A 13347-nucleotide genomic window follows, 5' to 3' on the forward strand; every position below is an offset into this window, starting at 1 on the left:
TCTGCATGTACACAGTTTTTTCATGCTCAGAAAGAATTTGTGAGTTGACTTTCTCCTAAATGTTTCAATGCTGTCAATTGTGTCCAGTGACAGATGAAGCAGTACTGGAACATGCCTCTGCATATGAAGTATTTTTGATATGCACACACAAAAGTAGCAATGGGTACTTACTGAACACCATCGACCCAAGCTGAGAGACGTCGTTTTGCTTCTTTGAGACACTCTTGATGCAGATTTCGGCATGCCAGGTCCAATATGACTCTTCTCAGCATACTAAAACATTGAACAACATTTATTTGAGCAATTTGCCATTAGAGATTTCTCTTTCATGTTAGGGGAGCCCTGAAAAATTTTTTCCACATAAACTGGCTTAGCTATTTGAGAATGATTATGAATATCTAAACTGAATATTATTCTCATATATGCAGCAGTGAGCCTTCAATTTTGCTCAAAAGACTGCTCGTTCTCTTCCAAGTTCCGGACAACCCTGCAACTTTTTCATATTTATTGCTATGCACTTACAAACATGATGCCCACTAGCCAGGCTTCTTTAAATGCTACAAGTATGGAGTGCCTCTAGTAGATGTAAAACCAGAGAAATATTATTACTGCTAGCGCAGTGAAACCATTGGTAGTGGAGTATGACACCACTGCACCAATACTCTGGGCCTAGGTCACACCAATGCAAAGTCACAGCATGATGATGGGGCAGCATATGATGGGCATCATTTTGCATGGACATAGTGAAACAACTTTGAGTGCAGTATAAATGATGAAAGGAGAGCAAGGTAATGAGGGTATGGCAAGGGCAGCATGTGATTGCAGATAACCTCACTTGTACAAGGCGCATTCATAAACATTAAGTTGGAAAATATTCAGGAGGAGATGCCCTTTAATACACAGAACATGAAAAGAGTTGCAGGGCCTAAACAAATAAAAAAAGGCCTCAATAAGCACAGCTCGAAAACGGAAATGCCAGTTTTTTTTTCTTTTGTGAAATCACTTTACAATTTAATTTGTGAAACAATAATTATAGAAACATAAGGAGTATTAGTAACAGGCGGACTTCATAGAAACAAAGCCTTAAAGATAGGAAACTTCATTTTATGTGAATTCAGCATCCCTCCTGTATCTTTATTTTTAAATGATCAGCCTAGGCTATTATGGCATAAGCATTATTACAATGTGCACATATATAATTCTCCATTTATTCTGCCATATTGTGATTTGCCTGTTTTTGATGACTAGTGTTGTGCCATACCACGTGCCTATCATCGAGACGACGGGAGCTGCCATACTACAGGCACCACGTGGCTATCATCGAGGCGACGGGAGCTGCCATACTATGTGCACCACATGCATATCAGAGAGGCGACGGGCACTCCCACTTCTCCGCGAAAAATCAAGAAAAGAGGGGTCGCCAAAGGGACTAAAGGGATAACCGGCCCATTGTGAGGAGAGAGCTTCGCTTTCAGCCGCCCAGCCAGTCTGGTGCGCTCTTGCAGCTACATGTACGCTATCATCATCCACGATCTGTAAATATTGTATAAAGTTTTTTGTTTCTTCTTCGTTTGCGGAAAGAGTCCGTCTTTCGTCCTCCACCCCGAAGTCACAACACTAGATGGCACGATAGCGACACAGTGTACAGGCCTCTTGTGTTGTGCCATGGAAGGGCAATGACAGTCAGTCTTGGAACAGTCAAGTGGCTGCAATCATTTTGTTGGTGCTGTGCACACATGTTTTACAGGGCACTGCAAAGCTGATTAAAGGTAAGCATTATTAAATATTTTTTATTTGTCGCTGCAGTGTCGCTGCAGTCTACAGTGTCTCATTTACTGTCACTGAGCAGGAGCTAATGAATCAAGTGGTACTGGCTCAGTCTACGCTGAAGCCAGCCCAATATCTGTTATTGTATGGCTGCACGCATTCTTCCCAAGGTCAACTCTACATGCTGAAGAATGTCTTCACTAAAATTATGATTCCTAGAATATTGGCTAGTCTGCCGTCTGCGTCGTATGGAGCGGGCGGGACGCTTTTTGAATGAAAGCGCAGAGGGCGCTGCGAGCAGTCCTGCTGTAGGGTGCCTCGATGCGGGCGCCCCTCTCAGCGGCGGATGCGGGCGCCCCTCTCAGCGGCGGAGGGGGGCGCGCGCATCGAGGCACCCCTAGAGTCACCGGGGAAAATTTTTTCCAGTGACTCTAGGCACCCTATCCTACTGCTATGCACTTCACTGTCGTCTGCTTGGCTGTCTGTATGCACCGCGGCGGGTTGGCGCGGGTGGGTTTACAACCTCTTTTGCTTCTCCGGTTTTTCATGAAGTCTCTCAATAATGAAAGGACAGCAAAGAAAGAAAAGCTAGAACATTTGAAAATGAGAAGACGAAAATAATTGCATCTCGCCAATTCGGGGACATCGGGGACACACGCTCAGCGGCCTTGTAATAGTGTTTTTTTTCTTCTATATTTTCTCCTCTTATTCACGAACACCTTGCCATTTCATCGGATGTTGTGTGCTGTAATTTTTTTACGCTGTTTTTTAAAGGTCCTTCATTCTTCTCTTTACAATTCGTTTTGACTATGTGCTTGATTACATATGTGCTTGATTACTTGCGCGGGATTATCGCAGAGTACATGGGACGTGCTTCCACAATTTCATCTAATGTCGAAAAATATTCGGGTGCTCTCCTCGACCATGCGTGATATCTACTCCACATGTCGCGCCTTTTCCTAGCATCACATATCAACGGCGCATGCTTCACAAATGTTTTTTTTTTTCGTTTTGTTTAATTTTGCCATTTGCAATTTGATCAATTATTATGTGTTGATATTTGTTCTCACTGTTCTTGCTCACCCTTAACTAGAAGTGTTTTCTTTTTGTCTTGTATAGGTTTTGAACGAGCTTGGATTTTATCTTTATTTTTACCCTCTACTATGTCACATCGCACACCTGTACCTCAGGTTGGTTATTAATGCGGAAGCATTATATGGCTCATGAGGCTGAAAATCTGGCGTTGTGGATGTTGGCGTGACCCCGACGGTCCAAAAAGTCAAGTGAGCAAATCGAGCCAGTTGATGACGTCAATTAAGGCAGAGTTAATTAAGGCAATGTTAAGGCAAAGTTAATTAAGACATGTTTAATTAAGCTAGAGTTCATTACGGCACTTAAACCCACGACCATGGGTGGGAGTCGGACCCTGGACCTTTGGTGGGAGTCCAACGCACGACATTTAGTGTTGGTTAAGAAAAAAATGAATTAAGAAGACAAAGTGGATGAGCATCACGAGGTGGTCGCAGTGCTTTCGCATTCATCCACATAGAGATAACTAAGTGCCCCCTTCAATTTTATTGTTTCACTTTTAACCACTGCGGCCTTGGCTGCCAAAGGGCAGCAGTATCGCATGAATAAATAAATTCAGTGCTCAATCTATTCCAGGCTGCGCAATCACTTTGTGTTCTGAGTCGTATCCCCGCTCCACAGGCATGCTTCATACGGCTCAGCAAAAATGTCTTCGCGAACGAATACCACTTTACACAGCTAAAACCTCTCATCACACCCGTAACAAATACTGCTCTAATGCGGCATAAGAGCGTCGCGGCAAAAAAAGAAAAAAGTAACAGCTAAACTATACGCCGAACGCACGCTTCGCCAACACGCAGCCAGGCGGCCGAGCGCCGCGCCGTAGCACGAGGCACCCTGTGCTTTTGCATCGAGCGGCCGTGCATGAGGATACACGAAGACTGCTCGCCACTCCACCGCCACCGTCATTCGGAAACAGTCCTCGCTGCCATCGGCGGACGGCATACTAGCCAATATTCTAGGGACCGTACCAAAATTATGTATGCATAGATAGGGTTGCCAACCATCTCAAATTTATCGGGACAGTCCCAACTATTGAGTAAATGTCCCAAGTCACGACTTCATTCTGCCAGGATGGCCAAATGTTCTGTATTTTTTTCCCTTTTTACTACTCAATAACAATAAATAAACCAGGGGATGTATTCTGTAAGAGTCCACCAAGTGGACATGTCCATTTCATCTGCTGTTGAAGTTCTGATTGGCTGGGCTGGGCTGCACATCCGCAGCAACCAGGCGCCACAGCCAATCAGCAGTTTAGCAGTAGACTTAATGGAAATGCCCAGTAGGTTGACTCTTACAAAATACCTTCGGAGGTTTTCTTATAATAATGCTTGACAGCTCGGTTGAAGATTTTCCTGTTTTCTATTCTGTTGCATTATCATAAACATAAAGGCAGTTTCATTTTTGTCATGATTCTGGGCCCTAACCGTTCACAGTACCTCTATCTAGCTGTATTGATAGCTGCGTTAGCTAGGCAACTACTGCACCTTTCTTGTGAATTGCGACATAACAGTAATAAAACATCTGTGCAACATTGTTGCACATAGAGACTCGTAGCTCTTGGCACTGTCGGGGTCGGTTATTGCCATGCAGCAGCACCCCCCTCCCCCCTCTTTCGTTCCGACTTCGGCAACTTGAGAGTTGGCAAACCTAAATATGTTTAGTATACAGTCGACTTCCGTTAATTCAGCCCTGACGGGCCGACGAGTGATCGATTCATCAGGCGGGTGGAATTAAACAGGCAGAAAGAGAAACTCTGACACACACAGCCCATTCCTCTGGCAGTATTTCCATGATTCTAGCACACTAAAGAGCCAAACGCGCACCCACATTTAATAGGTTCAAAGTAGAAAACTAACGTAGAAATCTAACGCGCACTCGGTTCTTTTTAGCAAGAAAAATGTAGTATGCCTTCGATTCTAGCAATAATAAAAATATGAAAACCATTGAACGTCACCTGTATAGAATGAATTTATTTTTAAAACCTAATGTCCGTCGTCATCGCCCTCAGACCGCAAATTAACGCCGTCTATAAACCATTATAAAGTGCTCCTTACAGTCAACTTAGCGCTTTATATTCTGCCTTTAATAGACATTTCCGTCATAATTTCAAACAGGATGGTGACCCACGTCTTGACTAACCGCTTCGATTGTTTGCCCTGCGACGCATGTAATTCTCTGGACAGTGCAAGCAATTTTCGGACCAATGGTACAAAAGCTGGCAGGTCGCACGCCCTGTGGGAATCAATTTTATGCGAAGCAGTGTGCGGGGAGCCTACCAAGTTAAAGAAACGACCATGACGAGAGCACCAATACGTAGGCGGCTGTTTTGTGACCTACCCATGTCATATGTATGTCATGACCTATCATTTATGTTCGTCATACACTATCGTCATACTATGCCAATTTCGGCATCTACCAAGTTAACGGAACGACCATGATCTCTGGATCTCTGGAATCATCTGGAATTATTATCAATCTGGAATTAACTCGCGAAATTATCGAAGCAGAAATGATTGCTAGGTTTGGGGGTAACTGTGTGTCAAAACCATCAATTGACCTTTCCCGCAAAGAGTTAGCTTACCTGCGTAATGGTGTGTAAGCAATTTTTGCAAACAGCGCATGTATGATGATGTACGCGAAAAAGTTGTATATATGTATGGGTCCCTTGCTCGAAATAAAAATTGTTGCAAGTTAGCGCCTGTGTGTGTCACGTCTTCCTTTCGTCCTTGTCTTTTCACGCGCTATAAGCTTCACTACATGATAGAGATGTCATGATATTCATGTCATGACAGATCATTTATGTTCGTCATACACTCTTCTAATACTATGACAATTTTCGTACACACCATGTTAATGAAACGACCACGAAAGCACCAAGACGTACGCAGCTAGATAGATATTGTCAAAGTGGCAAATGTTTGCCAAGAAATGCTTCACATTTAAAAAAAGGGCACACATTAGAATCAGGTAAATACTGTAATCATCCATCGTGAGCAACCGTTTTCGCTTGAAAATCTTCCTAGGGCAGGCCGAAAGTACGCATTTTCGGCGGGAGATGACTCGTGTTCGACGCATTCACTTGCCCACTGAGCGTCGCTCACTATTGGGGTCAAGCGCGTGCATGCTGAGCAGTCAAATTCTAATTATGTGGCGAAGACCAATTTCAGGATCAAAATAACAAAAGTTTGCGCCCATTGAAAATGTATGGCCGCCAGCCGGGACTTTCGGTCCGGATCGAATTACACAAAACACTGAATTTACCAGAATCGTATTAACAGAAGTCAATTGTACAACCTTTGTCAGGTAAGTTCCAGGATCCAGGACTGAGCTTTTATTCAATTTGCAAACTAATGACTCTAGGTTGCCGAACTAGCCGCCTGAGTTATCTATACACAGCTGCCACCATTTCTGCATGGACGTCATGAAAGCAAGCAGAGAAAGCTTCACACGAGATGCTCTTTAGCACATAAGTCGCAGCAGTCTGGATTGCTGCCATATCTTAATAACACTTCCCTTTCAGCGGCAATTTGATGTTGTAAAACGAGAACACAGGGAAACAGGTTGGGTGAATATGGGGGAGAAGAAATATGGGTGTTTGGCCAGATATTCCTGAACTGATGCACCAGTGTGGGGCCTCTCATTGTTGTGCTACATGAACCACTGTCCAGATGACGACAAATTAGGATGATGCAGCCGAGTTGCTCGGCACAAACGTTTTAACTCGCCAATATAGGTTTTCTTTCAGTGTTTATCCTTCAGGAAGATATACCCGCCGCGGTTGTTGCTCAGTGGCTATGGTGTTAGGCTGCTGAGCGCGAGGTCGCGGGATCGAATCCCGGCCACGGCGGCCGCATTTCGATGGGGACGAAATGCGAAAATACCCGTGTACTTAGATTTAGGTGCACATTAAAGAGCCCCAGGTGGTCGAAATTTCCGGAGTCCTCCACTACGGCGTGCCTCATAATCAGAAAGTGGTTTTGGCACGCAAAACCTCATTATTAAAAAAATTCTTCAGGAAGATATTTATGGTGCACCTAGCTTCTGACATTTAAAAAAATGCCATCAACATTGTCTTTGTTTTCGGTGGTTTTGGCTTCACTTATTTGGAGGGAGGTGATCTGCGATTTCGCCATTGGATGAGTGGAGAGGACTAGCTTGTTAGCTGTCATGTCCCTGAAAAATCAGGAGCATTAGTTATAGGAGTCCAGTTCAGCTCCACCAGTGGCACATTGTGGCCTGGGTTGACATCCTTTGATTAAGGACGTCACAAACTGTGCAGAAAGTGTTTGTGATGCGGTCACTTGAGGATCATACTGATAGTACCAAATTTCTTCTCTGCCACTGATGCTTAACACAAGTTGGAGATCACTAGTGACACTTTCCAAAAGTTCAGCAGCTATTGTTCGTCTGATTTCTTCCTGTTTGTCTGTCAGTGTGGCGATGGACAAGTTTTGAATTCAGTTTTCGCTTCCCTAAATCGTTGCTTAATATCTGGTGACATCTTACAAACATCTATGTTCAATTTCAGATCTTATGGTATCATGGTCGCAGTAACGAGGCGATTTTCATGCAGTAACTGCCTCACACATTCTGCATTTGTAGCAGTATGTGACTTTAACGGGTGTCTGATTCTATAGGATCGCCTTACAGTGAATCTATGCCTTACGAAACCTTTGACACCATTCAAAGACACGAATTCTTGATAATGCTTCATAAATGAATACTTGCTAAATCACGTTCCATGTCACTCCACATTACTCGTGTAACATCCAACTAAATCTACCAACAATCCTAACAGTCAGTTGCTAAACACCAGCTCTGCTGCCAAGTAAATTTACACCCAATTACTGACTGCGAATATTACACGGAAAAAAAAGTTCTGGAACTTTTCTGACAGAGGGTGCACGCTCAAAACGCCAAATATACTTTGCACTCTAGCAGAACTTATTCAGAGAACATGTCTTGATAAAACAATTAGGAGTAATAATTAAATATAAGACACTTGCTTGTTCATGTGCTTATCGCCGTCTTCCCATCCAAGTGTCTTGTAGATAGGGTCTACCAATTTGCGTATATATGTCTAGAAGGAAAGAGAAAACGAATACCACTCAGAAAATACCACTCACTCGCATATATCTGTCGAATAGCTGCGAAATTACACTTGCCTGCATGGGTCGTCGGACCTCGGTGTTTTCAAGGAGATGCGTCAGCGCAAGTAGAGATCCATGAGCTGTGGACCATGGTATGAGGTGCATCTCATGGATTAAGTACTGAGTCATGTTGAAAAGAACATCATAGGACAGGCGGTTGGACCAAGCTAGTTGGAAGGCGTCATACAGCAAGTTTGACCTGTCCGCAGGTGTCAGCTCCTGATGGAAGACCAAAAGAAAACAGGACGTTTTGCTACACTGTGCAGGCCCTCTCGCTGCATGCATGCGCACAAGGGCCATTAACGTTTCTGCGCAGTGAACATCTCTGAGATAATTTAGGAGTAAGAATTAAATCAACTGAATTAGTTTCTGTGTGGTTCTAGTTGATTTATTGAATGCCCATGCCTTTTCGAGTTTACTGAAAAGTGCGCAAAAACATTGACGACGGCTTCATAGCAGATTGCCAAACATTTCAAAGGCTTCGGAATCGTACTGCTGAGTACAGCTTCAAATTTTCTAGTTGCAATGCCTCTAAAGGTCGTCAGAACTTAGAGGTGCAGCGCGAAGCAGGACAGAGGGAAATAGAAAAAACGGAACTCATGATTTACAACTTAGAGGTACTGCGCGAAGCAGGACAGAGGGACACAGAAAAACCGGAACTCATAACTTACAACTTTGCGCAGCTTTGCCCTCTTGAGTGAGCTGCCGCAATGTCTACTCATTAAGGGGAATTGAGGAAAAGACATTTATCCTTCCTTCATGCATGGACTTCCGCTCTGCTGCATGCCAGCATTGCACTGACCCGGCCGCTCAATGAAAACGCAGTGACAATTGGAAGAAGCGGCGACTGCTGCAACTGCAACACTATTCGCTTGGCTGCAAGGTTCAGTCTCTTAATATTTAAAATCCATTATTAGGGAGCCCTTCTCAGCTCTCGCTTGACTCGACCGGCGTGTACAAAATATTATTCTAAGGAAAATGACTTACAGTCAAAATAGCGTCATCGCTAGGGCCCCTTTAACATGTAAGTGCATTACCCATGACTACCGGACTGTCTTTGTATGGGCTAAAACGCAGTTTCGCAGTTACCGTTGGTTTTCCGTGTCACCTTGGGCTATCTGCATCCAAGAGTAATTTTAGCAGACATCTCGGCGCGTTGACATCACACTAAACCATGACAGCTCACTAAACTAATACCATTTTGTAGCGGTGCCTCATCGTGCCTCAATTTTGCACCAGATACAACATTTATTATCCATTTTCTTTAAAAAACTACACAGCTGTACGTCGACAGCACCTACTTCGTGGTGCTTTTGAAGAACCTCTCCGAGTCGCTGCCAATCAGTTGGGTCGTAATTGACAAGGTAGTAGCCGGTCTGGTTGACGTTGAATTTAACCCAGCCGTGCTGTCCAGCGTCGTAAATGTGGAATTCATCTAAGAAAGAGAAAAAATAATGAGAGAGTGAGGTATAGCATTTTGGACACAGGTAAGCGAATGGTACGAAGGCATAAACGTGCATGAAATGTTCTGTGAAGAAATAAAACAAACATTCTCGGTTAGGCTGCAAGTGAATGAGTGTCAAATCGCATGACCGAATATATATATATATATATATATATATATATATATATATATATATATATCATTTCATTAATTTATCATGTCTTTAACTCAATTAGTAAGTACAAGTAATTCCCCTGTGTTGTCCTTGGTGTCCTTGTTTTTTGGCTCCTTCTGATATGATTAATAAATATTGAGCCCCTCGGTTTACCCCCTTTCCTCTCATTCATTACATAATGAGGGTCCCGAATGCGGCAACATTCGTGCCTTCAGGTAGCATGTGTGAGTTTATTGACCAGTTGCCTTCATGCAAAAAGATCACGTACTCGCGACGCCTGCGGCAGAAAGGATGTTCCACATCTGCCGCCAAGGTTTGTGAATGGTGGCGCTGGCTAACACTCCCCAGAGTTAGTTCTAGTAGTAACACATCAAAACCCTGGAAAGTGGATGGGAAAACGACGCCACGGTAGCTTAATTGGCAGAGCACCGCATGTGTAATGCGAAGACGTGGGATCGTTCCCCAGCTGCGGCAAGTTGTTTTCTCATCCACTTTCATTTCTATTAATTTATAATTTCTTTAATTCAAACAGTAGCAAGCAATTTCCCCTGTTTTGTCTTGTCTTTGGTGTCTGTTTGTTGGCGTCATATGAATATATATATATATATATATATATATATATATATATATATATATACACGCACACAGGGTGTCCTAGCTAACCTCAGCCAGAGTTCAAAAATATGCGAATGCCACACAGCTGGACAGTACCAAGGTAATGTTGTTTGCTGTCGCTTCTAGATACTCAATTTTTTTTTCATTGCGCCTAATTCAATAATTAGTCTTAATTTATTAATCAACTTCTAAGATATTATAATTAGATGGAATGTGTCAAGGAGAAAATTGTAGAGTAACATGATAAACTCCCGATACAACTTTCTGTTGCTCAAAACGTGCTACATAAAAGTGTTTTTCAGAGCATGAAAGAATCCCGCAAATGCAAGCAAAATCGCTGTGCGACTGGCCGCTCGAGGCACTTTGCGTGTATTCGCGGGCTTCGGAATGTATATATATATATATATATATATATATATATGCATGCCCAGACTGCACCATTGCAAAGTTATACGCTGAAACTGTGAGACACCTGCGGTGGTCATCACGTGGTTGCAAGCGTACAAACAATCGTTTACATACACTCCCACAGTACCATAATTATTATAAATATACTTGATTTATTTATTTCACCTTGCGTTATGTGCCTCATTTCCTTTTGTATATTTTTTAGGCTAGTGGACACAATTTTTAGGCGATAAAAACCAGGAGTTAAGGGCTACACACACAAAACCGTGTTTAATTCTGTCGCTGTAAACGACAGGTAACCATGAGAACAGTCAGGTAAAGAGTGCGCGCTCTAGTAATACCCGGAAAGGGTTTTTGGCGATAAGTGATGCTGTGTGCGCACATCTGACCTTGTTCGTCGTGAAGCCAGATCTGCTTGACTTTATTTTTCGCTGCCGAAGTCTTGTAGCTGAGAGGTATGCTCCACTTGTACCTACAGTAGGGCAGAAAAAAGAAGGAATGAAATTATGTCTGCCGTTTAAGAGCGCTCATTTCGTGAGGTGCGATACACCGGTTCACTGCGCACTGACAGATGGTCGAGTTTCTTGCAAGAGTCTCTACGAGCAGAAAAAAAAAAAAAACAATATCTGAGACGAAGATGACTGTCAGACCGTCGTGCTCCTGGATGACCGAATCAGTGGCACTTTGTCAGAGCAACTTGAGTTGTGCTTATTCATTCATTCATTCATTCATACTAGGATCCTAGGAGCACTGCTAAATTAAAGGGGGAGGAAGGTTAACACAGATAAAACAGGAATATTACACTCAGAAATCAGTTGAACCCTTTGGGGTGTATATTTGCCACACAACGATAATCAACTGTCGTGCCCGCATTTCCTTTCTTTAACGCTGCGAGCCCGGTACTTCCAAGTCACGAACGGCATGCGTGTTATCAGCATAACAGAGAATTCTCGACAGGAAAGTAACAACCACAGTGTTTTCAAGAAAGGAAACGCAAGCAAATACAGATGACGATTATTGTTGTGCGGCAAATATTCACCCCAAAGGGTGTAACTGTTTTTAGAGTGTATATGGCGAAATATTTCCAACTAGGCAGTATTATATGAAAAATGGAATATAACATAAGCACAGAGTTTTAAGAAATTTTCCCTTAAAAAGCAGTTAGATTGCTTTTAAATGACGCCTCGTTGCCAGCAACGGCTTTACACTCTAACAAAAGTTAACACCCTTTGGAGTGTACATTTGCCACACAACGATAATCGTTGTCTGTGTTGCTTGCGTTTCCTTTCTTGAAAACGCTGCGCTCGCTACTTTCCTGTCGAGCATGCTCTGTCAAGCTGATAACGCGCATGCCGCTCGGGACTTGGAAGTACCGGGCTCGCAGCGTTAAAGAAAGGAAATGCGGACAAGACAGATGATGTTTATCGTTGTATGGCAAGATCCGACTCAAATGGTGTAATTTTGTCTAAGAGTGTGTCTTGCCCGCATTTCCTTTCTTTAACGCTGCGAGCTTGATACTTCGAAGTCACGAACGGCATACACGTTATTAGCATGACAAAGTATTCTCGGCAGAAAAGTAACGAGCGCAGCGTTTTCATGACGGGAAACGCAAGCAAGACTGATGACGATTATCGATGTGTGGCAAATATACACCCGAAAGGGTGCAACTGTTCTTACGCTCTTGGAAAAATTTACACCCTTTGGGGCGTATCTTGTTCCACAACGATAATCGTCATCTGTCTTGCCCGCGTTTCCTTTCTTTAACGCTGCGAGCCCGGTACTTCCCAGTCACGAACGGCATGCACGTTATCAGTGTGACGCAGCATTCTCGACAGGAAAGGAGCGAGCGCCGAGTTTTGAAGATAGGAAACGCAAGCAAGGCAGATGACGATTATCGTTGTGGGACAAATATACACCCCAAAGGGTGCAACCATTTTAAGAGTGTAGAGTGTACAATCTTGAAAAAAATAACACCCGTTCGGGCTTATCTTGTCCCACAACGATGCACTCTACACTTTTAAACAAATGTACACCCTTTGGGGTGTATATTTGCCACACAACAATAATCGTCATTTGTCTTCCTTGCGTTTCCTTCCATGAAAACGCTACGCTCGCTACTTTCCTGTCGAGAATGTTTTGTCATGCTGATAATGGGCATGCCGTGCCTGTCTAGGAAGTACCGGGCTCGCTGCGTTAAAGAAAGGAAATGCGGGCAAGACAGATGACGATTATCGTTGTGTGGCAAGATACAACCCAAAGGGTGTAATTTTGTCTAAGAGTGTGCCTTGCCTGCATTTCCTTTCTTTAACGCTGCGAGCCCGGTACTTCCTGGTCGCGAACGGCATGTGCGTTATCAGCATGACAAAGCATTCTCGACAGGAAAGTAACGAGCGCAGCGTTTTCGAGAAGGGAAACGCAGGCAAGACGGATGAGGATTTTTGTTGTGTGGCAAATATACAACCCAAAGGGTGCAAATGTTTTAAAGTGATGCGCAATAATGTGCATGTAACACATTACTTTGTGTTTATTTGGTAACGAGTGCATAATGCAAAAACTTCGCTTTAATTACGAGCACAGAGTCAGTGTGTTTCGGGCAGCGCAGCTATACGCTGGAAAGCCAGCTTTGGGAAACAGCCAAGACGGCAGAGCAGACGGCCGCTGCAGAGACGATCGAGAAGAGCTCTGACAGGCCCGCC

At 43.5% G+C, this 13347-nt stretch overlaps 2 protein-coding genes across 2 annotated transcripts in view; both read right to left on the minus strand.

The window, feature by feature from the left end:
* Positions 1 to 7935, minus strand: part of LOC126548174 (uncharacterized) — a 71714-nt gene extending 63779 nt beyond the window's left edge. The window contains exons 1-2 of the mRNA XM_050196303.2: positions 7866 to 7935; positions 172 to 273 (exon numbers count right to left, since the gene is read on the minus strand). Coding sequence (XP_050052260.2) covers positions 172 to 273; positions 7866 to 7873 — 110 coding nt within the window. The 5' untranslated portion in view covers positions 7874 to 7935. The remainder of the gene's footprint in view (positions 1 to 171; positions 274 to 7865) is intronic.
* Positions 7936 to 7967: 32 nt separating this feature from the next.
* LOC126547919 (glutamyl aminopeptidase-like) overlaps positions 7968 to 13347 on the minus strand; it is a 67806-nt gene continuing 62426 nt past the window's right edge. The window contains exons 10-12 of the mRNA XM_050195973.2: positions 11041 to 11123; positions 9311 to 9444; positions 7968 to 8228 (exon numbers count right to left, since the gene is read on the minus strand). Of these exons, the coding sequence (XP_050051930.2) occupies positions 7968 to 8228; positions 9311 to 9444; positions 11041 to 11123 (478 nt within the window). The remainder of the gene's footprint in view (positions 8229 to 9310; positions 9445 to 11040; positions 11124 to 13347) is intronic.

The sequence above is a fragment of the Dermacentor andersoni genome, chromosome 1 (assembly GCF_023375885.2).
Source record: "Dermacentor andersoni chromosome 1, qqDerAnde1_hic_scaffold, whole genome shotgun sequence".
Lineage (NCBI taxonomy): Eukaryota > Metazoa > Arthropoda > Arachnida > Ixodida > Ixodidae > Dermacentor > Dermacentor andersoni.